Source organism: Euprymna scolopes, chromosome 40, assembly GCF_053919585.1.
Source record: "Euprymna scolopes isolate OS-2025 chromosome 40, ASM5391958v1, whole genome shotgun sequence".
Taxonomy (NCBI): Eukaryota; Metazoa; Mollusca; class Cephalopoda; order Sepiida; family Sepiolidae; genus Euprymna; species Euprymna scolopes.
In genome coordinates, this window is record NC_136521.1 from 56386178 (window position 1) to 56409111 (window position 22934).

The following is a 22934-nucleotide window of genomic DNA, read 5'->3' on the forward strand; positions in this document are numbered from 1 at the left end:
CTTTATATCCTGATCTAGCTATGGCTTGGTTATAATATTCCTTGTTTTTATTGAATAATTCTTCATTTTGTGATATTTTGGATATTCTTTTTGAGATGCTAGGTATGTGCTTTTTTCATACTATTTGGATGGTTGGACTTGTGATCTATGTAGAATAATGTTTGGTTGGGTTTTTGGTAGGGTTCATAGGAGTTGTTGTCTAGATTCAGATATATATATTATATATATACATACATACATACAGCTAATCTCACTGGATTCAATCACTCTGATGAGTCGTAGACGACGAAAGATGTGTCAGTGGATAATTATATTTTAAAAACAATACATATGCTGCTCCCCATTAGGGGGTACCAAATTGGTCAAAGGGAAAATTATTCCCATTTAGGTAAAAATGCACGTATGTATAAATAATTAAATTCATTCAAAATGTATTGCAAAACAAATAAAATAATATCTATATATATATAAATATATATATATTTATAATGTATGTATGTATGTATATATATATATATATATATAGAGAGAGAGAGAGATAGATATATTTACTGTATCTAATTTAAATCCGGATTTTGTTTTGTAAGCTGCTATTCAGATCTTTAAACCATCCTCATCTTTCGGTTGCACAGCTGTTCCATCCATATTCGTCTGCTTCCTTCCTTTCTTGTTTATTCATCAGCAGCTGGTAACAGGTGAACGTTAATGAATTTTTAAAAGTTTTTGCTGGTTTATTTTGAAAGTAAACATTGCTGGCATGCCAATAAAAACAATATCCTCATATTGCTCTCTTAGACCTTTACAATGTAGCGAAGTCGCAAGCATTCCACCTTTATCTAATGTGTTCGTATGATTTCAAATGGAACCATTTATTTTCTTCACGGAGGTAGCATGCTCTCGTTCTATTAGTCATAAACTAGGGCCGTGACAACAGCATATTCTTTTCATTGTTTTGACTCTTGAGTATATATCCGTTAATATCATATATGTTTTTATATAGACTGATGTGGTTCTCGGTTGATTGACTGTGTCTTGCTGTGTCGGATATATACTTTAGAGTACAATAGAATGAAAAGAATATGCTGTTGTCACAGCCCTAGTCATGACTGTATAGAAATACTAAGTAATTCACTCCACACTGAGAATTGAACCTTCAACCTTCAGGAGAATATCACTTATACAATTGATTTTTTCATAAGTACTCTAATCACTGCGCCAGGAGTCCTGAAAATTGAAGTTTCAATTCTCAGTGTGGACAACTGAAAAATAAAATTGCCAATTACTTAGGACCTCTACCCAGTGATGGCTGATGGAATGCAAGCATGATATCCCCACAAAGTTTTACAATGTGGCTTAGCCACAAACATTCCACGTTTATTTAATGTGATCGTATGATTTCGGAATTATTGAGACGAGGATTGATAAGTTGTGTTACTTGGCTTTTTTGGACAACTTTCTTATCTTGGGTGTTATTTTCACAACGTTTCAGCCGATGTAAAATGCATCTTGTCGAACTTTGGAATCTTTACAGAATTTCAAACTGAATGTTTTATGTTTTATTTAATTCACAACGGTAGATTTGTTCTTGCCTTGTCGGAACTCTGTAATATTTTTGTCGAACACCTGCATCTCTGCTGGATAATGGTTATGACTATAAACATAAAAAATAACATAAGATGTTTCAAAAAGTGTACTCACACTTTAACTGCTGGTAACATGCTGCCTTTTAGTGTACACTAGCGGGGGTGCCCGGCATTGCTTGGGTGTTTGGAGGTATGTGTTGAGTACAAAAAAGAAGTGGTAGTAGGCAGGCAGGATTGAACCCGTGACGCAAAGGTGGAAAAGAAAATGAAAGAAAACCTGACATCTTACCGTTACACTATGACGCCACAGGAAGTGAAAAACGTTCAAATTTTGCGATGTCAGTCAAAAAGTTGACTTGCAGAAGTGAATGAGTTCACGCAGATGCAGAAATGAACATCTGGCTTCCTGCTGTTTTATTTATTTGTTTCTCCTCGATGTTAGGGAAAACCATCTCCCCTCAAAAGTTCTCCAAAATAGTAACGTTGTCGAGAAACCCGGCGAAAAAAGCCTTTCATGGACATACAAAAACACGCGCGGCTGTTTTGCCTTTTATATATAGAGAGAGATTATCAGCTTGTCTGGACAACAATGTTCATCAATTTGAAATTTGCAAACATGATTCTTCAATTACATTAGTTTTTGGTATTCAAAGCTATTCCATTTCACTTTAATTATGATGCTTTAAAAGATGTTTATTCATTTATATATATTTATTTACATATATTTATTTATTTACATATATTTATTTATTTACATATATTTATTCATTTACATATATTTATTTATTTACATATATTTATTTACATATATTTATTCATTTACATATATTTATTTACATATTATTTGGATTCATTGGACTACTGTTTTCATCTTGAGTATCATTTTTACAACATTTCAGTTGATACAACCTCCAACCTTCTTCAGGTGTATCTTGTCAAACTTGGTAATGCTTCTGTCAAACTCTGGAAGTTGGCCAGAATTTCAAAGGAACCTTTTATTTACTTCAGTGGGGTAACATACTCTTGTTCCATCAGCCATGAAAGAATAAATAATTTGCAATTATATTTTTCGGTCGCTTACACTGAGAATTGAACCTTCAACCTTCAGGTGAATATCACTTTTACAATTGATTTTTCTGAATACTCTAACCATTGTGCCATGGGTCCTGAAGGTTGAAGGTTCAGTTCTCAGTGTAGGAAACTGAAAAATACAATTGCAAATTATTTAGGACTTCTATCCAGTCATGACTGGCAAAATAAGAGCATGCTACCCTCGTGAAGTAAATAAAGGGTTCCATTCAAAATTCCATCCAAATTCCTAAGTTCAATAGAAAGACTGCTGTGTTTGACAAGATACACTTGAAGAAGGCCAGAGGTTACATCAACCGAAACATTGTAAAAATGACACTCATGTTGAGAATAGTAGTCCGATGAATCCAAATAATACAAATAACCAATCCTCATCTCAAAAATTCAGAAATGTATATATTTATTTAGTTACATATTTATGCATATATATATATATATATATATATATAATATGGAAATAAATAAGGGATTCCATATTGTTCATTAAAAAAAGTGTTTTTTCTCAGCATCTGATGAGTGGCCTTTCTTGTGAATATTTTTAAAGGTTTGAAATTGTCTGAATGGTTGCAAAACAATTGTAATGAACAATGAAAATGCACTACTTGTTGCGATCAATCCAATCTTTGTTGTCTTGATTTTGTTAAAACAATATATAAATGCTTAATTACAAAAGATGGTAATTTTGAAGCTTGCAAATTAAGTCACCTTATTCTGACTTAAAATTTATTGGTATATGAACGACTACCGAATTCTCAATTATATAAACATAATAAAATTCGGAATACAATAAATAAGATATATATATATATATATATATATATTTACTTAGTTAAATTAAACAGAATGTTAATATTTTTATATTGTAAGTAGATTTTGTTTTTTGCTTATGACAAATCAAGCTTTTTTTTTTGTTTATGATTTAGTTTTGAAACATAATTCAACTATTTCAGGTTTACATTAAATTTGATCCATAATTATTAGACATCAGTTAAGCAATATTCTCTAAATTTCGATTTCTTTTTTAGACCCATTAAGCTTAATCTTTTAATTTAAGATGTTTTTTCTATAATCAAAATCAGATTAGGTTTCTTGACATTTAATAGCGTTATATCTTGATTTTAACATTTGTTGTGGAACATTAAAGTAGCTTAGATTGTTTTATTTATGAAGTGTGGGTAGACCAATCTGCAGAGGAGTGAAGCAGGAGTTTGTTTTTTTTTACCTGAGCTGTCTAACATTTTCAGCGAAATAATTTTATGCAAAATTGAAAATCAAGACAGTATTAGTGTAGACTGTCATAACAACAACAATTTAAGATATGCAAGTAACAATGTCCCTGTCGCAGATTCTGAAGACAAATTGCAACAAATACTGACACATGATGGATAAAGATGAAAAGAGATGGATGCATGGTTATTTACAAAAAAAAAAACTAAAGTACCAAAATACAATTGTTACATGATAAGGGCTGTCTCCTTTTCATGTAATTATAAAAATAGAGAGATTAGTTAAAATGAAAATGAAATAGCAATAGACGAAATTCGAACCTCGTAATTTAGGTTTAGAAATAGATTACGTGTGAGAATTTAAAAATGTAAAACAAACGTTTGTTTAGAATAGAGATAAAATATTTCAAGAAAAGAATGTGAACTGTCAAGTTTGTTATGAAATTTTAAATTGAAAGAATGCAGCTTATAAGATAATGTTTTTAACATATTGGAAAAATAGGTTACTGAGTATAGGTTAAAATTCCTTTTGTAGAAATAGGAAAAGTTTTGGATACGCATGTCCAGAACACGTGAAAGAAGGCACATGTTTTAACATGTGTATGACGTCACGGAAAATAGAAAGTTCTAGATATAGAGAAAAAACTTTAGAGTAAAAGAAGACGGTCAGAGAGACAGGGTGAGAAACTCAGAGAGAGTCTGAACGTCTAGAAGCGAGACGTTCACTTTGAAACTAAAATGTGAAGCTTTGAATTCTTGATGATGGAAATCACGGCCGGTCATGTGAAGAATAAACCTCATCATGTGTTTTATAAAAACGTCGTCTGGTCTTATGATTCTTACAAAAAGGTAAAGTGAAATTGTATTATATATTAGTGTTATAAAATGTCTTTTCATACACATCTCGACTTCTCATATTACAATGTGAATCTACATCAGCATGTCTACACAATGTCTGAACAGTGAACACTGTCTCCTCACTCCAAGAGCTTCTTCCCCTTCTTCTTCCACAAACACATCTATTAACCTAAGGAATGAACAATCTCTCATAACATGAACATCCCTCTCTAGAACTCTTACAACAACATCTCTCGCTTCTCCTTCTTCAACAACATCTCATTATCTCTAAAACTCTCTTTAATGAAACAAAATATAACACAACAAATGTAAAGGTGAGACCATTAAACCCGTGGATGCAATCAAGTACCTGGGTTGTACTATTACATCTGATGGTGATAGTGATATAGAAATCAAGAAAAGTATCTTACAAAACAAAAACATAAAACTGAACAGAAAAATGAGAATCTTCAAGATGGTCGATTCTTCTTTCTTTGCAAATGTTGGACAGTAAATGCAGAAGAGACGTTGCGAGCCTATCCTTGTTTTATCGTTATTTTCATGGCAGGTGCTCGTCTGAACTACAATCTCTGGTCCCCCCTCGCCAATCTTTCACGAAAAACACCCGTCTAGCTGAATCCTCTGTGAAAAATTTCCCCCACTCTATATCTGTGCCTAAACCAAAACGTGGATTCCATGAACAAAGCTTCTTTCTTAGGACTGCACGCCTGTGGAACTCTGTTCCGTCTGCCTGCTTCCCTCCGGACTACAACTTGGATGTCTTAAAGTCCAATGTTAACAAATTCCTAATGAACCGCCCCCTTAAGTAAACACTTCATCAAATCTCCACACTAACGTAATGTACTTGCAATAACCCTTATCCCTGAGTGGCTTCCGGGCCTTGATAAGTGCTGATCACTGTGTAAAAAAAAAAAAAGGCTGATAGTAATATTGACGTGGAAATCAAGAAAAGAATCGCAATGGTAAAATCCGCCTTCCATAGCATGGAGTGCATCTTACAAAACAGAAACATAAAAACTGAATACAAAAATCAGAATCTTCAAGACGTACATATGGTCAATTCTCCTTTATGGTTGCGAATGTTGGACACTAACGAAGGAAGCTAAAGATCATTTGGAAGCAGCAGAGATATGATTTTTTAGGAGAATTCTACAAATCTCATGGGCAGAAAGGAAGACAAAGAAATCCTGCATAAAGGTACAGAAGTCCTGTGTAAGAGTACAGCAGATCAATACTCAATACCGTCCGCACCGGACAGTTAAAATTCTTCGACCATTTAATGCAGGTGGACGACTCCAAAAAAGCTTGATGTTAGGAAAAATCGCCGGAAAAAAGAGCAGAGGAAGACAAACAAAGTTCACTGACAGTCTCAACCGGGTCACTGGAAACATGACTATAGATCTCATCAGAATGACTGAATGCAGAGGAGACTGAAGAGCCTTGATCATAGATATGACATTTCAATCCTCAGTGTGGGTGACTAAAATATACATTTGTTAATTACTTAGGACCTCTATCCAGTCATGGCTGATGGAACAAGAGCACGCTACCCCCATGAATCAAATAAAGGGGTCTGCTCGAAATTCCGTCCAAATTCCCGAGTTCGACAGAAACATTCCTGAGTTCAACAGAAATATTCCCGAGTTTGACAAGATACGCCTGAAGAAGGTCGGAGGTTATATCGACCGAAACGTGAAAATCACACTCGAGATGAGAACAGTAGTCCGATGAATAATAATACAAATGATCATAGATGTCTGCAATAACAGACCTGATACCTGAAGAAGAAGCGGGTAGTTTTACCCATCTCAAAATGGCTTTTCTTCTAGCAGAGTAATAATTAATTGGTATTTTTTTTTTTTTTCTGAAACATCAATTCACTCCGATTTACATTCTTTTTCTCCATAAGGACAATGTTAGAGACAAAGGCAGTTTTTCAGTCTGGGAAAAAAATTCAGCTTTCCAAAAAGAGGTAATCTGGATTGCGATAAAAATACAAATTGGCTTGATCTGGAGGCCTTTCCTTTCTTCTGACACTTTGATCCTTGTGCAAAAGCTGGTGAATCAATCAACCTTTTCTAGGTCATTAACTGCTGTAATTGATTCATTAATTGATCTGGCTTATTTTTTTCATAACAAAGGAATTCTTTTTTAGTTAATTAAGAGCAAAAAATACCATTATTCTTACAATGTTTATAATATGTATAACTTCCAACCATCTTTAGTTACATCTTGTCAAACATAGAATTTCAAACTAAACTCATTATTAAATCCACAATACAGAAAACACTAAGGATAAATTTGGTTTACAGTTTATTTTACATGTTGGCATGTGTTGGATGGTTTTTAGAAATTGACTTCCAAACTAACCTATCTCTGGTCAGGTCTTTATTTATCCCTTTTTCTCTCAACTCCATCCTTATCACTTCTATATTTTCCTTAGCCTTCCCCTTTGATCTGACTCTGCTAACTTAACTGTTCTACACCTTGGCTGAGCTTCAATCTATGGTCCCCCCTTGCCAAACTTTCACGGAAAACACTCATCTAGCCAAAACTGCTATCAATAATTTTGCAAACTCTTTATCTGTGCTTAAACCTAAATGTAGATTCCATGAACAAAGCTTCTTTCTTAGAGCTGAACGCCTGTGGAACTCTCTTCTGATTGTCTTCAAGTCCAATGTAAACAAATTCTTGATGAACCGTCCCCCTAAGTAATCCAATTTACAAAATTCCCACTACTTATGTTTACTACGCTATAATCACATTGACTAATGTATACCCATTAACCTTTATCCTCGAGTGGCCTCCGGGCCTTGATAAGTGGTGATTCCTGTGTAAAACAAAAAACAACTTCATTCTTTCAACCTTGTTATACCATTTGCAGTCAGGAGATTCAGAGTTCTTATCCGTCATGGTTACCACCTGACAAAGGCCAGAGGAATAGTTGGCTGAAACGTCGTGAAACAAAGAAAAGATGAGGATAATAGTCCGCAATATATGAAATTAATAAACAATACTCATCCCAATGAATTTCAATTTAATAATATATACCATTCAGTACGGACCCAACCATGGAAGATCAGATAATAAATAAACATGAGTTTATAAGGCAAAAAAATTCAACCTTGATCGCCCTTCGGAGCCCGTGGCGCAGTTGATAGACGTTGAATCTCTACAACAGTTCCAGGTGAGAACTGTCTGAAGATAGCGGTTTCAATCCTACCCAAACCCGGCCAGAGGCTTACTTGGCTAAAATGTCGCAGTAATTGCAGTGAATGTAGTCAGGAGATTCAGAGTTCCTATCCGTTGCGTTTACCACTTGACGAAGGCCAGAGGAATAGTTGGCCAAAATGTTGTGAAACAATTAAAGAAAAGATGAGGATAATAGTCCGCAATAAATGAAATTAATGAGTCACCACTTATCAAGGCACCAGAGGCCACTTGAGGATAAGATTTAATAAGTGTACAGTGGTCCATGAGACAATGCCATAGTAATTGTTAAGAGTGAAAATTTGGTAAATTGGATTACTTAAGGAGAACAGCTCATCAAGAACTTTTGTATGTTGAACTTGAAGATGACCATATTATAGTCAGCCGGAAATCAGGCAAATGGAAGAGAGTTTTGCTCTGTATTGTCTAGATTTAGTTTTCCTCTGAGCTGATCAGATATAAGCTTCTTTTTACACATCCATCATTCATATCATTTCTCTTAATGCAATTCATGTCCTTAATGTTCACTGGACATGTTTCACATCCATACATTATCATTGCACTGTGTATACAGTGGCGGTCAAAAGAGTTTGCAGACCTATTTTTTCTCAATGTCTTTATTAATTTTGCTTCATTTTTCATTTTGGACTCTTCCATCATTTGCTGGTTGCCATTCTGGTTCATTCCATTACTACATTTTACGATAAAAGCCAGAATTTAATAATAGTTCGACATTTTTCACTTTTCAGGTGAGCCAAAAGTTTATGCAGGTAATCTTAATTTATTGATAATGGCTAAAGGAAAGATGTTGACAGATAGGGAGAAGGGTGAAATTGTTACATTTCTTGCTGCAAAGAATTCTACATTGGAAATTTCAAAAATTTGGAAACGAGATCATCAAACTGTGAAACATTTTGTCGTTGATGGCAAAGATGGAAGAAAAAAGCATAAAAGTGGCAGACCAAAGATGACTTCACCACGAGATATTAGAAAAATCAAGAGGAGTTTGCTAGCAAACCCACGCAGCACAAGCAAAGCTATTTTCAACCATGCAAGAGTGTCTGGCATCTCTAAAAGGACCCAAAATCGGATTTTAAAACAGATAGCCGACCAGAGAACACAGACAAAATGTCCTCCTTTGAATAGTATAAACTGTCAGAAGCGACTAGCATGGGCCACTAAATATTTGAAAACCAATTTTCAAAATGTTCTCTGGACTGACGAGGCCAGAGCAACCCTTGACGGCCTCGACGGTTGGGCCAAGGGATGCCATCTTAAAGGCTTGTGATTCAGACGTCAACAGGGAGGAGGAGGAGTGATGATTTGGACTGGTATTATTGGAAGTGAGATTGTTGGTCCTTTTCTTGTTCCTGACTGTGTCAAAATGAATTTTGTGAACTACTGCAAGTTTTTGGAAGCAAATTTATTGCCCTGGTTGAATTCACAAAATGATGCTCTCAACCAGAATCTAATTATCCAACAAGATAATGCCCCAAGCCATGCTTCTCGGTTCAGAAAAGCTTGGCTTTCAGACAAGGGGATCTCTGGTGAACGTCTGATTGACTGGCCACCTCAGAGCCTGGATTTGAATCCGATAGAGAACCTCTGGTCGATTCTGAAGAGGAAGGTTTACGAAAATGGGCATCAATTCCATAGTAAAAAAGACATTTGGGAGAGAATCAAGAAGGTATCTTCTGAAATCACACCTCAGCAAGTGCATACATTAACATCCTCTGTTGATAGGAGGCTGATTTGATTAAAAATGGAGGAAAGCGAATAAAGGGTTAAATAGTTTCATAAATTCGTATTGTTCTGTTAATTGTTATTTGAGTAAGAACTGTTGTTTTCTTGTAATATGTTATCAATATATAGTACGATAATCATGATGACACAATTTTTTTAATTATATCATGTTCAAAAATGATATTTATTGCGGATAAATGAGTGCTTGCAAACTCTTTTGGCGCATATTCCTTCCTGAAATCATTTAAAGATCCATACCCCCACCCAGAATATGATTATTTGGTTTCCATTTCTATGAATTTACTTCATATATTTGCATATCAAACAGTGAGTAACATAGTTATTATATTGGAAAATATTGAAGCATAAATTTATCAATTTATACAATTTGCAAACACTTTTGACCCCCACTGTACATACCTGATAAAATAAAATACCTATCCTCTTTCTTTTTTTTATTTTTGAGTTAATTTCTTTATTTTATTTGATCTTAAACTATTTGTTGTTGTTTTTTTTATATTTCAGTGGTATTTGTATGTATCTCCTCCAAACCAAAATAATCAGTTGACGCCAAGTAAGTATAATTCTTTATTTATATGTATTGGTTAAGAATTTTTCAAGACCAGATCTCTGTATTATTTTGATTCTTCAAACTACTGTTCTCATCTTCAGTGTCATTTTCACGTTTCAATCGATGTAACCTCTGACCTTCTTCAGGTTATCTTATCGAACTCTGGAAATCTTTCTGTTGAACTCTGGAAATCTTTCTGTTGAACTCTGGAAAGCTCTCTGCCAAACCCTGGAAAGCTCTCTGCCGAACCCTGGAAATCTCTCTGCCGAACTCTGGAAATCTCTCTGCCGGACTCTGGAAATCTCTCTACCAGACTCTGGAAATCTCTCTGCCAGACTCTGGAATCTTTCTGCCGAATTTGAGAGTCTGCATGGACTTTTGAAGGAAACCCTTTATTTGATTTACGGGTAGCTCTCATTCCGTCAGCCAGGTAGAAGTCCTAAGTAATTCGCAATTGTATTTTTGAGTATAACTCAAATTCTACAGAAAGATTTCCGTCTGCAACAAGATACATCTGAAGAAGGTTGGAGGTCATATCAACCGAGATATTATGAAAACGACACTCAAGATGAGAAAAGTAGTCTGAATACGAATAATCCATCCTCATCTCAAAAATCCATAAAAGTAATATCATGGCTCCGTTTCAGCATTGGCTCTATCTAAAATACATAAAAATACATTCAGTAATATCTCGTATGGTATTCACACCAAACAAGCACCTGCTTCAACCAAAAGAGGAAGTTTCTAAGGAATATCAAATTCACATGGAGTCTCCAACAGTTGTATGTATTTCTTATTCACTGTAACCTCTCTCTCACAGACGTGATGTTGCTAGTCCCAGTCTTTTCTATAAATACTATTATGTCATGTGCTTCACAGAATTATCTGATCTATTCCCTGCTTCCTTTGTTTCATCTTGTTTGACTCGTTGGTCTAGAGGTCTCCATCAATAAAATTCAAAACACCAGCTTAGAAGAACAACCATGTACTGATTTCATTTTTTTAAATAAACAAATATTCATTCATGTTTTGAATTTGATTTTCTCCGTGCTTCTAAAAAGTGGATTACTACTAATACTACACATTTGCATAAGAACCGGTGTACCCACTGGACTGGACAATACGCAATCTCGATCTTCGACAAATAGACTGTGCTAAATGACATCATGGCAAGTAAGAAAAACATGTATTGTTTTTAAAAAAATATCCTGATGAGGGCTTTGTTATAAGCCAAAAATTTGAAACTTTAAATAAATGAATATTTGTTTATTTCAAAAAATAAAATCCAAACATATTCGTTTTTCTAACCTCATGTTTTGAATTTCATTTTCTCTGTGCTTCTAAAAAGTGAATTACTACTAATACTATATATGTACATTTATGTATGTGTATATATATATATATATATATATATATTTTTGTAGTCATCGACATACAGTCCTGTTTCGTTGTATCACAACTCATCAGTGCCGCTAGACTAGCATCTCTCCCAAGCTAAAGATTGAACCTAGAACCATCGTGTTGGCGGTTCTCCCACTCGACCATGGAATTGACGCCCGTAAATAACTCGTCGGAATGTCTATTTAAATAGACACCCGCCACCACTTTTATAGTGCTCAAATCGCCTGTTCATAAACAAAAAAACGAGCTTCGCATTTTCAGCCAATTAAGTAGCTGGTGAGATTATTTACGACAGTGCTCTACCCAAAGAGGAGGGGCTTAAAATATATTTGTAGTCATCGACATACAGTCCTGTTTTGTTGCATCACAACTCATCAGTGCCGCTAGACTAGCATCTCTCCCAAGCCAAGGATTGAACTTACAACCGTCGTGTTGACAGTCGGCGGTTCTCCCACTCGACCATGGAATTGACGCCTGTAAATAACTCGTCGGAATGTCTATTTAAATAGACACCCGCCACCACTTTTTTAGTGCTCAAATCGCCTGTTCGTAAACAAACAACGAGCTTCGCATATATATATATATATATATATATATATAGTACGGCATAATCACGTTGACACACCGGTTCTTATCAGATCACCGAAGTTAAGCAACGTTGTGCCTGGTTAGTATCAGATGGGTGACCATTTGGGAATTCTAGGCGCTATATGTGCTTTCCGCTTATCTCGGCATTGTTTCCAGTCGTCCTGAACCTCCACTTGCCATTGGTATTCAACAATGTCGAATCAGGAGAGGTGTGGTTGGAGAGTGTGCAACTCTTGCCGCAAAAATTTCCCACGCAGGCACCCTTACTGTGGGTATCCATAGTCTGTCAAGACTGAAGGAAGCCTTTTTATATATATATATATATATATATATATATATATATATATATATACAGAGCGAAAGAGAGACGCCTGGCTATCTAACAGTAGGCATTTAAAGCACAATACATTATTTTAGTTTGACCTGGATCTCACTTGAATTGGAACAAAATCTTAGAACTTGTACTCGTCTTTGAGTATCAGGCAATGGAACCTACAGAATTACAAAGTAATGAACCGGGCAATAAATAAAGTAACTGCAATGAACCGCGTATCAAACCACGAGTATTGTTAACCGCCAACGAAGAGAGCAAACATCTCACAAAATCTTCGACATATGGTGAGCACGTAAAAAAAACATATGCTGTTCCGTTCTCGCAGACATCTGTTCTTTGTAAAGCCTCAGATTCTACTGATTGGCTCTATTGAAGTGTGATGAATATACAATTACCAAAACGATAACTTTCATTTTCGCAATGATACCTGACACTGACACAGGCAACACATAGCCAGTTTCTTTCGCTACATTACCCATGCCATCATTAGTAAAATCAACAATTCTCTTTGCAATTCGACCATATTTGGTACAAGTCTACTTCTGTCTATGTTTGGCTTGTCCACCAGATTTTAGCCATGAATGTCCAACAGTTTTGTTTTATCACTAAGTATATAGCACATGAAAATATTTTATGGCGAACAAACATTTCTGTGTAGCTTGTTTGCCATAATCATATTTAAGTGCTATTCATATGTTGAGTACTGGTTAAGTAAACACTAAAATAAATTTATATATGAAATATTGATGATATAAGTATATAATTATTAGAATAAATTCTAAAAGTGTTATATCTACATCCATCATCTCCTCCCTTCCTCTCTTTTCTCCAAGAAAATAATTACCTGTGAAAAGCGGCATGTTCGAGAATTGATGTTTTCCTTTGATTTAAAAGCACAAATGAAGTGTGATCACTTTAAAGAATTCATGAAGCAATGCTAATCTTTTATTTGCATTCTATATTTTCTTCTCTCTCTCACTGTCTCTCTTTTCCTCCCTCTCTCTCATTGTCTCTCTTTTCCTCCATTTCTCTCACTGTCTCTCTTTTCCTCCATCTCTCTCACTGTCTCTCTTTTCCTCCATCTCTCTCACTGTCTCTCTTTTCCTCCATCTCTCTCACTGTCTCTCTTTTCCTCCATCTCTCTCACTGTCTCTCTTTTCCTCCATCTCTCTCACTGTATCTCTTTTCCTCCATCTCTCTCACTGTATCTCTTTTCCTCCATCTCTCTCACTGTATCTCTTTTCCCCCATCTCTCTCACTGTATCTCTTTTCCTCCATCTCTCTCACTGTATCTCTTTTCCTCCATCTCTCTCACTGTATCTCTTTTCCTCCATCTCTCTCACTGTATCTCTTTTCCTCCATCTCTCTCACTGTATCTCTTTTCCTCCATCTCTCTCACTGTCTCTCTTTTCCTCCATCTCTCTCACTGTCTCTCTTCCTCCCTCTCTTTCACTGTCTGTTTTCCTCCCTCTCTTTCACTGTCTATTTTCCTCCCTCTCTTTCACTGTCTCTATTTTCCTCCCTCTCTCTCACTGTCTCTATTTTCCTCCCTCTCTCTCACTGTCTCTATTTTCCTCCCTCTCTTTCACTGTCTCTATTTTCCTCCCTCTCTTTCACTGTCTCTATTTTCCTCCCTCTCTTTCACTGTCTCTATTTTCCTCCCTCTCTCTCACTGTCTCTATTTTCCTCCCTCTCTCTCACTGTCTCTATTTTCCTCCCTCTCTCTCACTGTCTCTTTTACTCCCTCTCTCTCACTGTCTCTTTTCCTCCCTCTCTCTCACTGTCTCTCTTTTCCTCCATCTCTCTCACTGTCTCTCTTTTCCTCCATCTCTCTCACTGTCTCTCTTTTCCTCCATCTCTCTCACTGTCTCTCTTTTCCTCCATCTCTCTCACTGTCTCTCTTTTCCTCCATCTCTCTCACTGTCTCTCTTTTCCTCCATCTCTCTCACTGTCTCTCTTTTCCTCCATCTCTCTCACTGTCTCTCTTTTCCTCCATCTCTCTCACTGTATCTCTTTTCCTCCATCTCTCTCACTGTCTCTCTTTTCCTCCCTCTCTCTCACTGTCTGTTTTCCTCCCTCTCTTTCACTGTCTGTTTTCCTCCCTCTCTTTCACTGTCTGTTTTCCTCCCTCTCTTTCACTGTCTGTTTTCCTCCCTCTCTTTCACTGTCTATTTTCCTCCCTCTCTCTCACTGTCTCTATTTTCCTCCCTCTCTCTCACTGTCTCTATTTTCCTCCCTCTCTCTCACTGTCTCTATTTTCCTCCCTCTCTCTCACTGTCTCTATTTTCCTCCCTCTCTCTCACTGTCTCTATTTTCCTCCCTCTCTCTCACTGTCTCTCTTTTCCTCCCTCTCTCTCACTGTCTCTCTTTTCCTCCCTCTCTCTCACTGTCTCTTTTTTTTTCCTCCCTCTCTCTCACTGTCTCTTTTTTTTCCTCCCTCTCTCTCACTGTCTCTTTTTTTTTCCTCCCTCTCTCTCACTGTCTCTTTTTTTCCTCCCTCTCTCTCACTGTCTCTTTTTTTTTCCTCCCTCTCTCTCACTGTCTCTTTTTTTTCCTCCCTCTCTCTCACTGTCTCTTTTTTTTTCCTCCCTCTCTCTCACTGTCTCTTTTTTTTTCCTCCCTCTCTCTCACTGTCTCTTTTTTTTTCCTCCCTCTCTCTCTCACAGTCTTTTTTTTTTCCTCCCTCTCTCACTGTCTCTCTTTTCCTCCCTCTCTCTCACTGTCTCTCTTTTCCTCCCTCTCTCTCACTGTCTCTCTTTTATTACCTCTCTCTCATTTTCTCTCTTCTCCTCTCTCTTTTTTATCTTTATATGATTACTCTCTCTATCTCTTTTACACTCTCCCTCACCTTTTCTTTTACTCTACAATAAAATATATGCACACAAATCATTATTTCAAAAAGGAAAAAAAAAATGCAATTTCATTAAAATCATTAAAGTTGCAATTGTCATGAATAATTTAAATGTTTACTCAGTGGGAATAGATTTTCTAATATCCTTTCTCAATAAAACAAAAAGAATTCAGATAATCACTTTCAGCCATATTTTTTTTTTTTTTTAGCTGCAATACAAATCAAATGTCTCTACATTTGATTTGAATTATTCCTATACCATCTTAATAGTATTCATTAAATCACTATTAATCACACTTACCATTGCAAACAAGTTGAACTGGATTCCTCCAATGGACGAAATTTTATGGGAATATCAGATTCACAAGCGGTTCCCCAAGAGTTCAAAATAGATTTCGTAGCCTGGTGAGGGATGCGCTTTTCTTTTCCCTGCAACCTCTTTCTCACAGAAAAGACGTTGCGAGCCTGTCTCTGCTTTATCGTTATTTTCATGGCAAGTGCTCGTCTGAACTTTAATCTTTGGTCCCCCTTCCTTGCCAAACATTCAAGAGAAAAACTCATTTAGCTGAAAACACTATCAATAGTTTCCCCCCACTCTTTATCTATGCCTAGACCTAAACGTGGATTCCATGAACAGAGCTTCTTTCTTAGAACTGCACGCCTGTGGAACTCTCTTCCTTTTTCCTGCTTTCCAGCTGACTACAATATGGTCGTCTTCAAGTCCAATGTAAACAATTTCTTGATGAGCCGTTCTCATTAAGTAATCCAATTTACCAAATTTACACCTTTAACGATTACTATGATATTGTCGTTTTGACTACTGTACACTCTTTAACCCTTATCCTCGAATGGTTTCTGGGCCTTGATAAGTGGTGATTCCTTTAAAAAAATATATATATATATATATATATATATATATATATATATATATATATATCCCGGTCTAGGGAGATTTCAACATTAGGTGTTTACAGTTCTTGCAGGAAAGTTTTGACGTCTTCCTACATGCAGTGCCTGGTATTTCCAAATGGTCACTCATCTGGTACTGGCTAGGCTTAACATTGCTAAATCTCTCTTTTCCTTCCTTTCTTTCACTGTCTCTCTTTCACTGTCTATCTCTCTCTCTTTCTTTCTTTTCCTCCCTTTCTTTTATTTTCTCTCTTTGTCTCTCTCTCACTTTCTCTCTTTTATTCCCTCTTTTTCACTGTCAATGTGACTATACTGTATACTTACCATAGGGTTTATACCAACTCCAAATCCACTTATGAGTAGTATTAGATTGGTATTTCAACTTGTCTTTTTTTTTTATTATTGTTGTTTTATTTTTATTTTTTTACAGCATATATCAGTTGTTTTTTTTGGGGGGGGTATGTTTGTTTTATTTATTTTTAATTTTTATAATTTGTGCATTCATTCTTTTTTGCAAACTGTTATCCTCATCTTCATAGTTATTGTTGTTGTTGTTTCACCACATTTCGGCCAACTCATCCTCTGGTCTTCTTCAGGTGATTAACCGCGACGAGATAGGAAGACTGAGGCCAGAGGATGAGTTGGCCGAAACGTGGTGAGGCAATGACAACAACAATGAAGATGAGGATAACAGTCCGCAAAAAAGAATGAATGCACAAATAGTCTAGCTTTGTTGGTGGTTAATTTTTTCTTTTATTTTTACAGCATATTAATTGTTTTTGGAGATATGTAATGCCAGATCTAGTCTATGTTATATTTCTCTTAGTATGTCTGTTGTCCATCCCACTTTTCCTCAGAAACTACTGGGTTGATCTGGTTAAAATTTTGTATGGATCTTTGCTTTGATAAAGTACATTGGACTAAGTATCATGGTATTCATTCCATGCACAGTAGGGAATTATAGGTATTAGTACTTAATCTTCACTATTTCTTGGGGCCTACTGCGTCGATCTGGTTGAAATTTTGTATAGACCTTTGTCATAAGGTGCAGCAAATTAAGTATCATGGTATTCATTCAATGCACAGTTAGGGAATTAATAGGGATTCATAGAGATTAATAGGGATTTATAGGGATTACTATTTAATGCAAAAAAATGAACACGAATTTAACCATATTCACCCATCAATTTAGCATAAAGCACTCATAAGTCAACAGGATATAAACTATTAATAAAATAATCTTTACCAATAGTAATAACATCCTGAAACGTTTGTAAAGTTATTAAAATAATTAACTAATGAAATAAATATACACATTATTAAAAAAGAGAATATATATATATATATATATATATATATAAATTGTTCAAAACCAGTTAGATTGATTGTGGTGTAAATGAAGAAAAAAGAAACAAGAACGACCGACCGCGTTTTTGTGTGGCTTACCTCGTGTTCATAATGAAGAAGAAAGAAACAAAAATGGCTGCCCTGTTTCTTTATATGCCTACAGGGTGACCACGAGGTATGCAAATGAGATGCTCCTGATTGGAGATAAAAGAGGAGTGATTTGGGGAAGGAAGGCATTCTGAAGTTAGATTGCGAGCAGAGAAGTTGTATTTGTAGAAGAGAAAAGTCGGATTCGGGGAGAGAAAAGCTAAAGTTGCAGAAGTTCGTTTTGGAGTGGAGAGAAGACGCGTCAAGTGGTAACCAGAAAGTAAAAAGTTCGGACAGCAGTGTCACGCAAGCGAAAAGCTATTTCAGCACATCAAACAAATTAACATGGCTGAGTGGAGACTGAGCACTCAGATGTTGAGACCCTTTACTGGGGAGGATGACCTGATTAAGTTGCTGGAGAAATTAAAAATGGTGGCGAAGCTTCAAAAGATAGAAGATGTGGTCACCCTGCTGCCGCTATACTTAGAGGGGGAAGCCCTCACGATTTACCAGCAGATGTGAGATGAAGACAAGGAAGACCTTGCCTTAGTGGAGCAAAGGCTGAAATTGGCCTTCGCTGAGGGCCCATTTGAAGCACTTGGCAAGCTGTCAAGTTTGAGGTGGACCGGCGAGTCCGTTGACGTCTTTGCGGCAGAGATCAGGAGACTGGCAGGGTTGGCTGGTTACGTGGGGAGGAGCCTGGAGATGACGGTAAAGCTGTACCTAGTGAACGGCTTTCCAGAGGAAATCTCTGCGAACATGCAGAGAATCACGGGGATCCATTCTATGGAAGTGGACGATCTCTTGGTCCACGCCAGAGTCCTAGTGAAAAATGTTAAAAGCCCAATCGTGGCTGCAGCTGTGAGTGGAAATATGTGCATGAGGCCTCACTTGAATGAGAGGCAGCCGGCGAGGCGACAGGAGGGGAGACCTGCCATCAAGTGTTTCCGGTGCCAGGGTCCTCATCTGATCAAGGACTGCAAAGAGCTGAGACCGGGGATCACGTGCTACCGATGTGGACAAGTGGGGCATATTAGCCGCTATTGTGTTGCTGCACGGGACCAGGGAAACGAGTGAAGGGGAGCTATTGCGCCAGTGGTTACCCCTTCTGTGTGGAAATGGCGCATGATGGAACATTGCCTCGGTTACCGGTGGTAGTCAATGGGAAGAGAGCCATAGCCCTTGTCGACACAGGCTGCACTACAACGTTGTTAGCGAGGAATGTCGCGAGGTCATGGAGCGGAACCAGGATTATTAGGACCGTGGATGGCAGGGATGTGAAATGCCTAGGAGAGACGACAGCGGAAGTAATGGTGCAAGGGGTGCCCATTGGACTGCAAGCCCTAGTGTTGAATCATCTGGTCGGTGATTATAGGTATGAGTGCAATTAACCGACTGGGGGGCGCTACGTTAAGAGGGGGCCAAGTGACGTTTGGACGTCTCGGCGCAGTGGGGATGGCAGGAGTGGAAGGTGATAGAGCCGTCAGAACCCCAAAACCGGAGGTTTGCTGCATTGAGGACAAAGATCTCCTGGCGAAGTTTGATGGCATGAGGTGGACGGTAGAATGGAAATGGATCTCCGGGCCCCCAGAACTACAGAATAAGGTGGGCTGCTACGAAAACACCCTGCGAGGAGAAATAAGAAAAGGATTCGAGGAAGAAGTGGAGAGGTGGATAAAAGAAGGAATTCTGAAACCGTGGACAGGGGAAAAAAAAGGAGTGTTGCCACTACTGGCGCTTGTTCAGCCTACCAAAAACAAGATTAGGCCCGTGCTGGATTTTAGGGAATTGAACAGACACGTAGCCTGCCACACTGGAACGGGGATCGACGTATGTGAGGAGGTCATGAGGAAATGGAGAAGAATGGGGCGGGCCACTAAGATTGTCGATCTGAAATCGGCATATCTGAAGATCCATGTAGATGAAAAACTCTTGCAGTACCAACTGGTCCGGTACAAGGGGCGGGTGTATTGTCTGACAAGGTTAGGCTTTGGGCTGAGTTCAGCCCCCAAAATTATGACTGCCGTGCTGAAGACAGTGCTGAGCAAAGACTGTACAGTGGAGGAGGCCACTAGTTCGTACATTGACGACATCCTGGTGGAGGAGGCAGAGGTGACAGCAGAGAAAGTAAGAAGCCATGTCAAGAAGTATGGGTTAACTGCAAAACCGGCGGAGGCCCTAGATGGAGGAGCGGTGCTGGGGTTGAAACTAAGGCGAGATGGAAAAGAAAACCTTGTCTTTGAACAAGGGAATGCAATACCCGAAGTCGGATCTGAGCTGACGAGGCGAGAACTCTTCTCAGTCTGTGGGAGGCTGGTTGGGCACTATCCTATCGCTGGCTGGCTCAGGATAGCATGCAGCTTTATTAAACGACAAACAGGCACTGATGGCTGGGAGGGCCGTGTGATGAAGGAGGTCATGAACATGCTGCAAGAAGTCATTGCGAGAGTGAGGAATGAGGACCCAGTGAAAGGGAAATGGTATGTCAGCGGCGAAGATGCGGGTGTGGTTTGGTGCGATGCCAGTAACCTGGCGTTGGGCGTCGTACTAGAGATAGGAGGTGTAACTGTGGAGGATGCGGCGTGGCTAAGAAAAAACAACGACTTCTCCCATATCAACGTAGCAGAACTAGATGCCGCTATAAAAGGAATCAATCTGGCCCTGAAATGGGGATTGAAAATAATTGAAGTCAAAACCGATTCGGCAACGGTAGCGTCGTGGATTCGGTCGGCAGTAACTGGCGATAAGAGAGTTAAGACCAGGGGTGCTGCGGAAATGCTGATCAAGTGCAGACTCGGGGCGCTCACCGACCTGATAGCGGAATTCCAGTTGAGAGTATCTGTTGTGTTGGTCCCGTCAGAAAAAAACAAGGCGGATTCGATGACATGCGTGAAGAAGGCCTGGCTGCAGGAGGGAAAGGAGGTCTCCTCGGTATGCTGTGCAGGGGAAGAAGTCAAAGAGTCACACGAAATGCACCACTTTGGTCGAGAACGAATGTTATTCCTAGCCAGAGAGGTTTACCCAGAGACCACCGAGGAGGAGGTTAGGGAGGTGGTGGAGAACTGTCGAGAGTGCCAATCAATTGACCCTGGACCGTCCAGACACGAAGCAGGAGAGCTACACGTTGCGGAGGACTGGAAGCGATTGGCCATTGATGTGACACACTATCGCCACAAATTGTATCTGTCGATGGTCGACTGTGGACCGGGAAGCTTTGCCATCTGGAGAGAGATCAGGGCAGAAGCTGCATGGGCGATCGGAGGGGTCATCGAGGAGATATTTTTGGAGAGAGGGCCGGTTGAGGAACTCTTAATGGACAATGGCCCCGCTTTCCGATCAGAAGCCTTTAAGGGGTGTGCGATAAGTGGGGAGTAAGGCAATTTTTCAGAGCAGCGTATCGGCCGAGTGGCAACGGAATAGTGGAGAGGAATCATCGCACCATTAAAGCCGCTGCGGAAAAAAGCAACGTATCACCCATAGAGGCGGTGTTTTGGTATAACATCTCGCCGAAAACCAAACAAGATGAGACAACTGTGCCTCATAGGGCCGTTTTCACATGTAAGTGGCGGCATCCGTGCAACAAAACAGCAGGAATTGAGAGTGAAGAAGCCACTATCAAAGTAGGTGAAGAGGTGTGGGTGAAACCCCCCAATGCACAGTGTACCACTCGTTGGAAAAGAGGGGTCGTAACAGGATTGCAGTCGAAGAACAATGTGATGGTGAATGGCGTTCCCCGGCATATCTTAGACCTGCGTCGTGTGACATTGCCGGTATGCAGTGAGGGCAGTGAAGAAGAGGAAATCGAGGGCCACCGAGAAGCAAATGATGCTGCTCGACCTGACTTAGGCCCACGTTGTAGTGAACCTGAAAACGTTAACCCCCGAGAAGTTGTCCCCAGAGGCCTCGAAGTGAGAGGAGGCGGCCTGCTTGGATGGAGGATTACGAAGTATCCTATTGATCTCGAAGATCAGGGGGGCGTGTGGTGTAAATGAAGAAAAAAGAAACAAGAACGACCGACCGCGTTTTTGTGTGGCTTACCTCGTGTTCATAATGAAGAAGAAAGAAACAAAAATGGTTGCCCTGTTTCTTTATATGCCTACAGGGTGACCACGAGGTATGCAAATGAGATGCTCCTGATTGGAGATAAAAGAGGAGTGATTTGGGGAAGGAAGGCATTCTGAAGTTAGATTGCGAGCAGAGAAGTTGTATTTGTAGAAGAGAAAAGTCGGATTCGGGGAGAGAAAAGCTAAAGTTGCAGAAGTTCGTTTTGGAGTGGAGAGAATACGCGTCAAGTGGTAACCAGAAAGTGAAAGTTCGGACAGCAGTGTCACGCAAGCGACATTGATCCATCCCTGGTGATGAATCCAGAAGGATTGGAAAGTATTTGAACTTACAAGTATGGCGATTACATCAGCCAGTTCCTGCCAGAAGTGAAGATCGTTATTCGGAAGTTAGAAAGGATCAGAAACAGAATTAATAAACAAAAAAAAAATCTGAGATTGTCGGACTGACTTCCTCATCTTGGTTGTTATTGTCACAACGTTTCGGACGTTTTGCCCTCCGGCCTTCATCAGGTGTTTTGTATCGAACTGGGGAACCGTTTGTTAGGAGTCTCGAACTCAACCCTTTATTATTATTACGGGGGTACTGTGTTCAGACTCCAGCTAGGCTCTGAGACATAGTTGCTGATTCTCTGTTTTGAATGTTACTTTTCACTGCCTTCGTTCAGGATTGAACTCAGCACCTTTGGGTAACTGTAAACTTTGATACGTACAATTACTAAAAAAAAATCTATTTTATTTAATGAAATATGCTTAAGAGAAAAAATGCTGCCTAAATAGACACACACATACACACACACACATACATACAGTAGAACCCCGGGATACAGTGGTCCTGGGATTTTTTTTTTTTTTTTCAGGTAAAGGTGTGGAAAACTATGTTTTTCCGGCCCCTAGTTATGCTATTTGCCTTGCCTTACGGTGTTATTTATAATGTTATTTCATTATATACATGTGTATTGTATATTGTACTGCATGTTTTTACTAATTTTTAATGCTGTATCCCGGGGTTCTACTATATCTATAATATAAAGCTGAATGTCTGTGTGTGTGTGTATGTGTGGTCCCGAATAGGC

The 22934-nt window shown here is 38.6% G+C and overlaps 1 protein-coding gene across 2 annotated transcripts in view; it reads left to right on the top strand.

The window, feature by feature from the left end:
- The window catches only part of LOC145265583 (meiosis inhibitor protein 1-like), a 768286-nt gene that overhangs the window by 334769 nt on the left and 410583 nt on the right, over positions 1-22934 (top strand). For both annotated transcript variants that reach the window (XM_080121585.1, XM_080121586.1), the window contains exon 18: positions 10235-10283. In XM_080121585.1, the coding sequence (XP_079977711.1) occupies positions 10235-10283 (49 nt within the window). The remainder of the gene's footprint in view (positions 1-10234; positions 10284-22934) is intronic.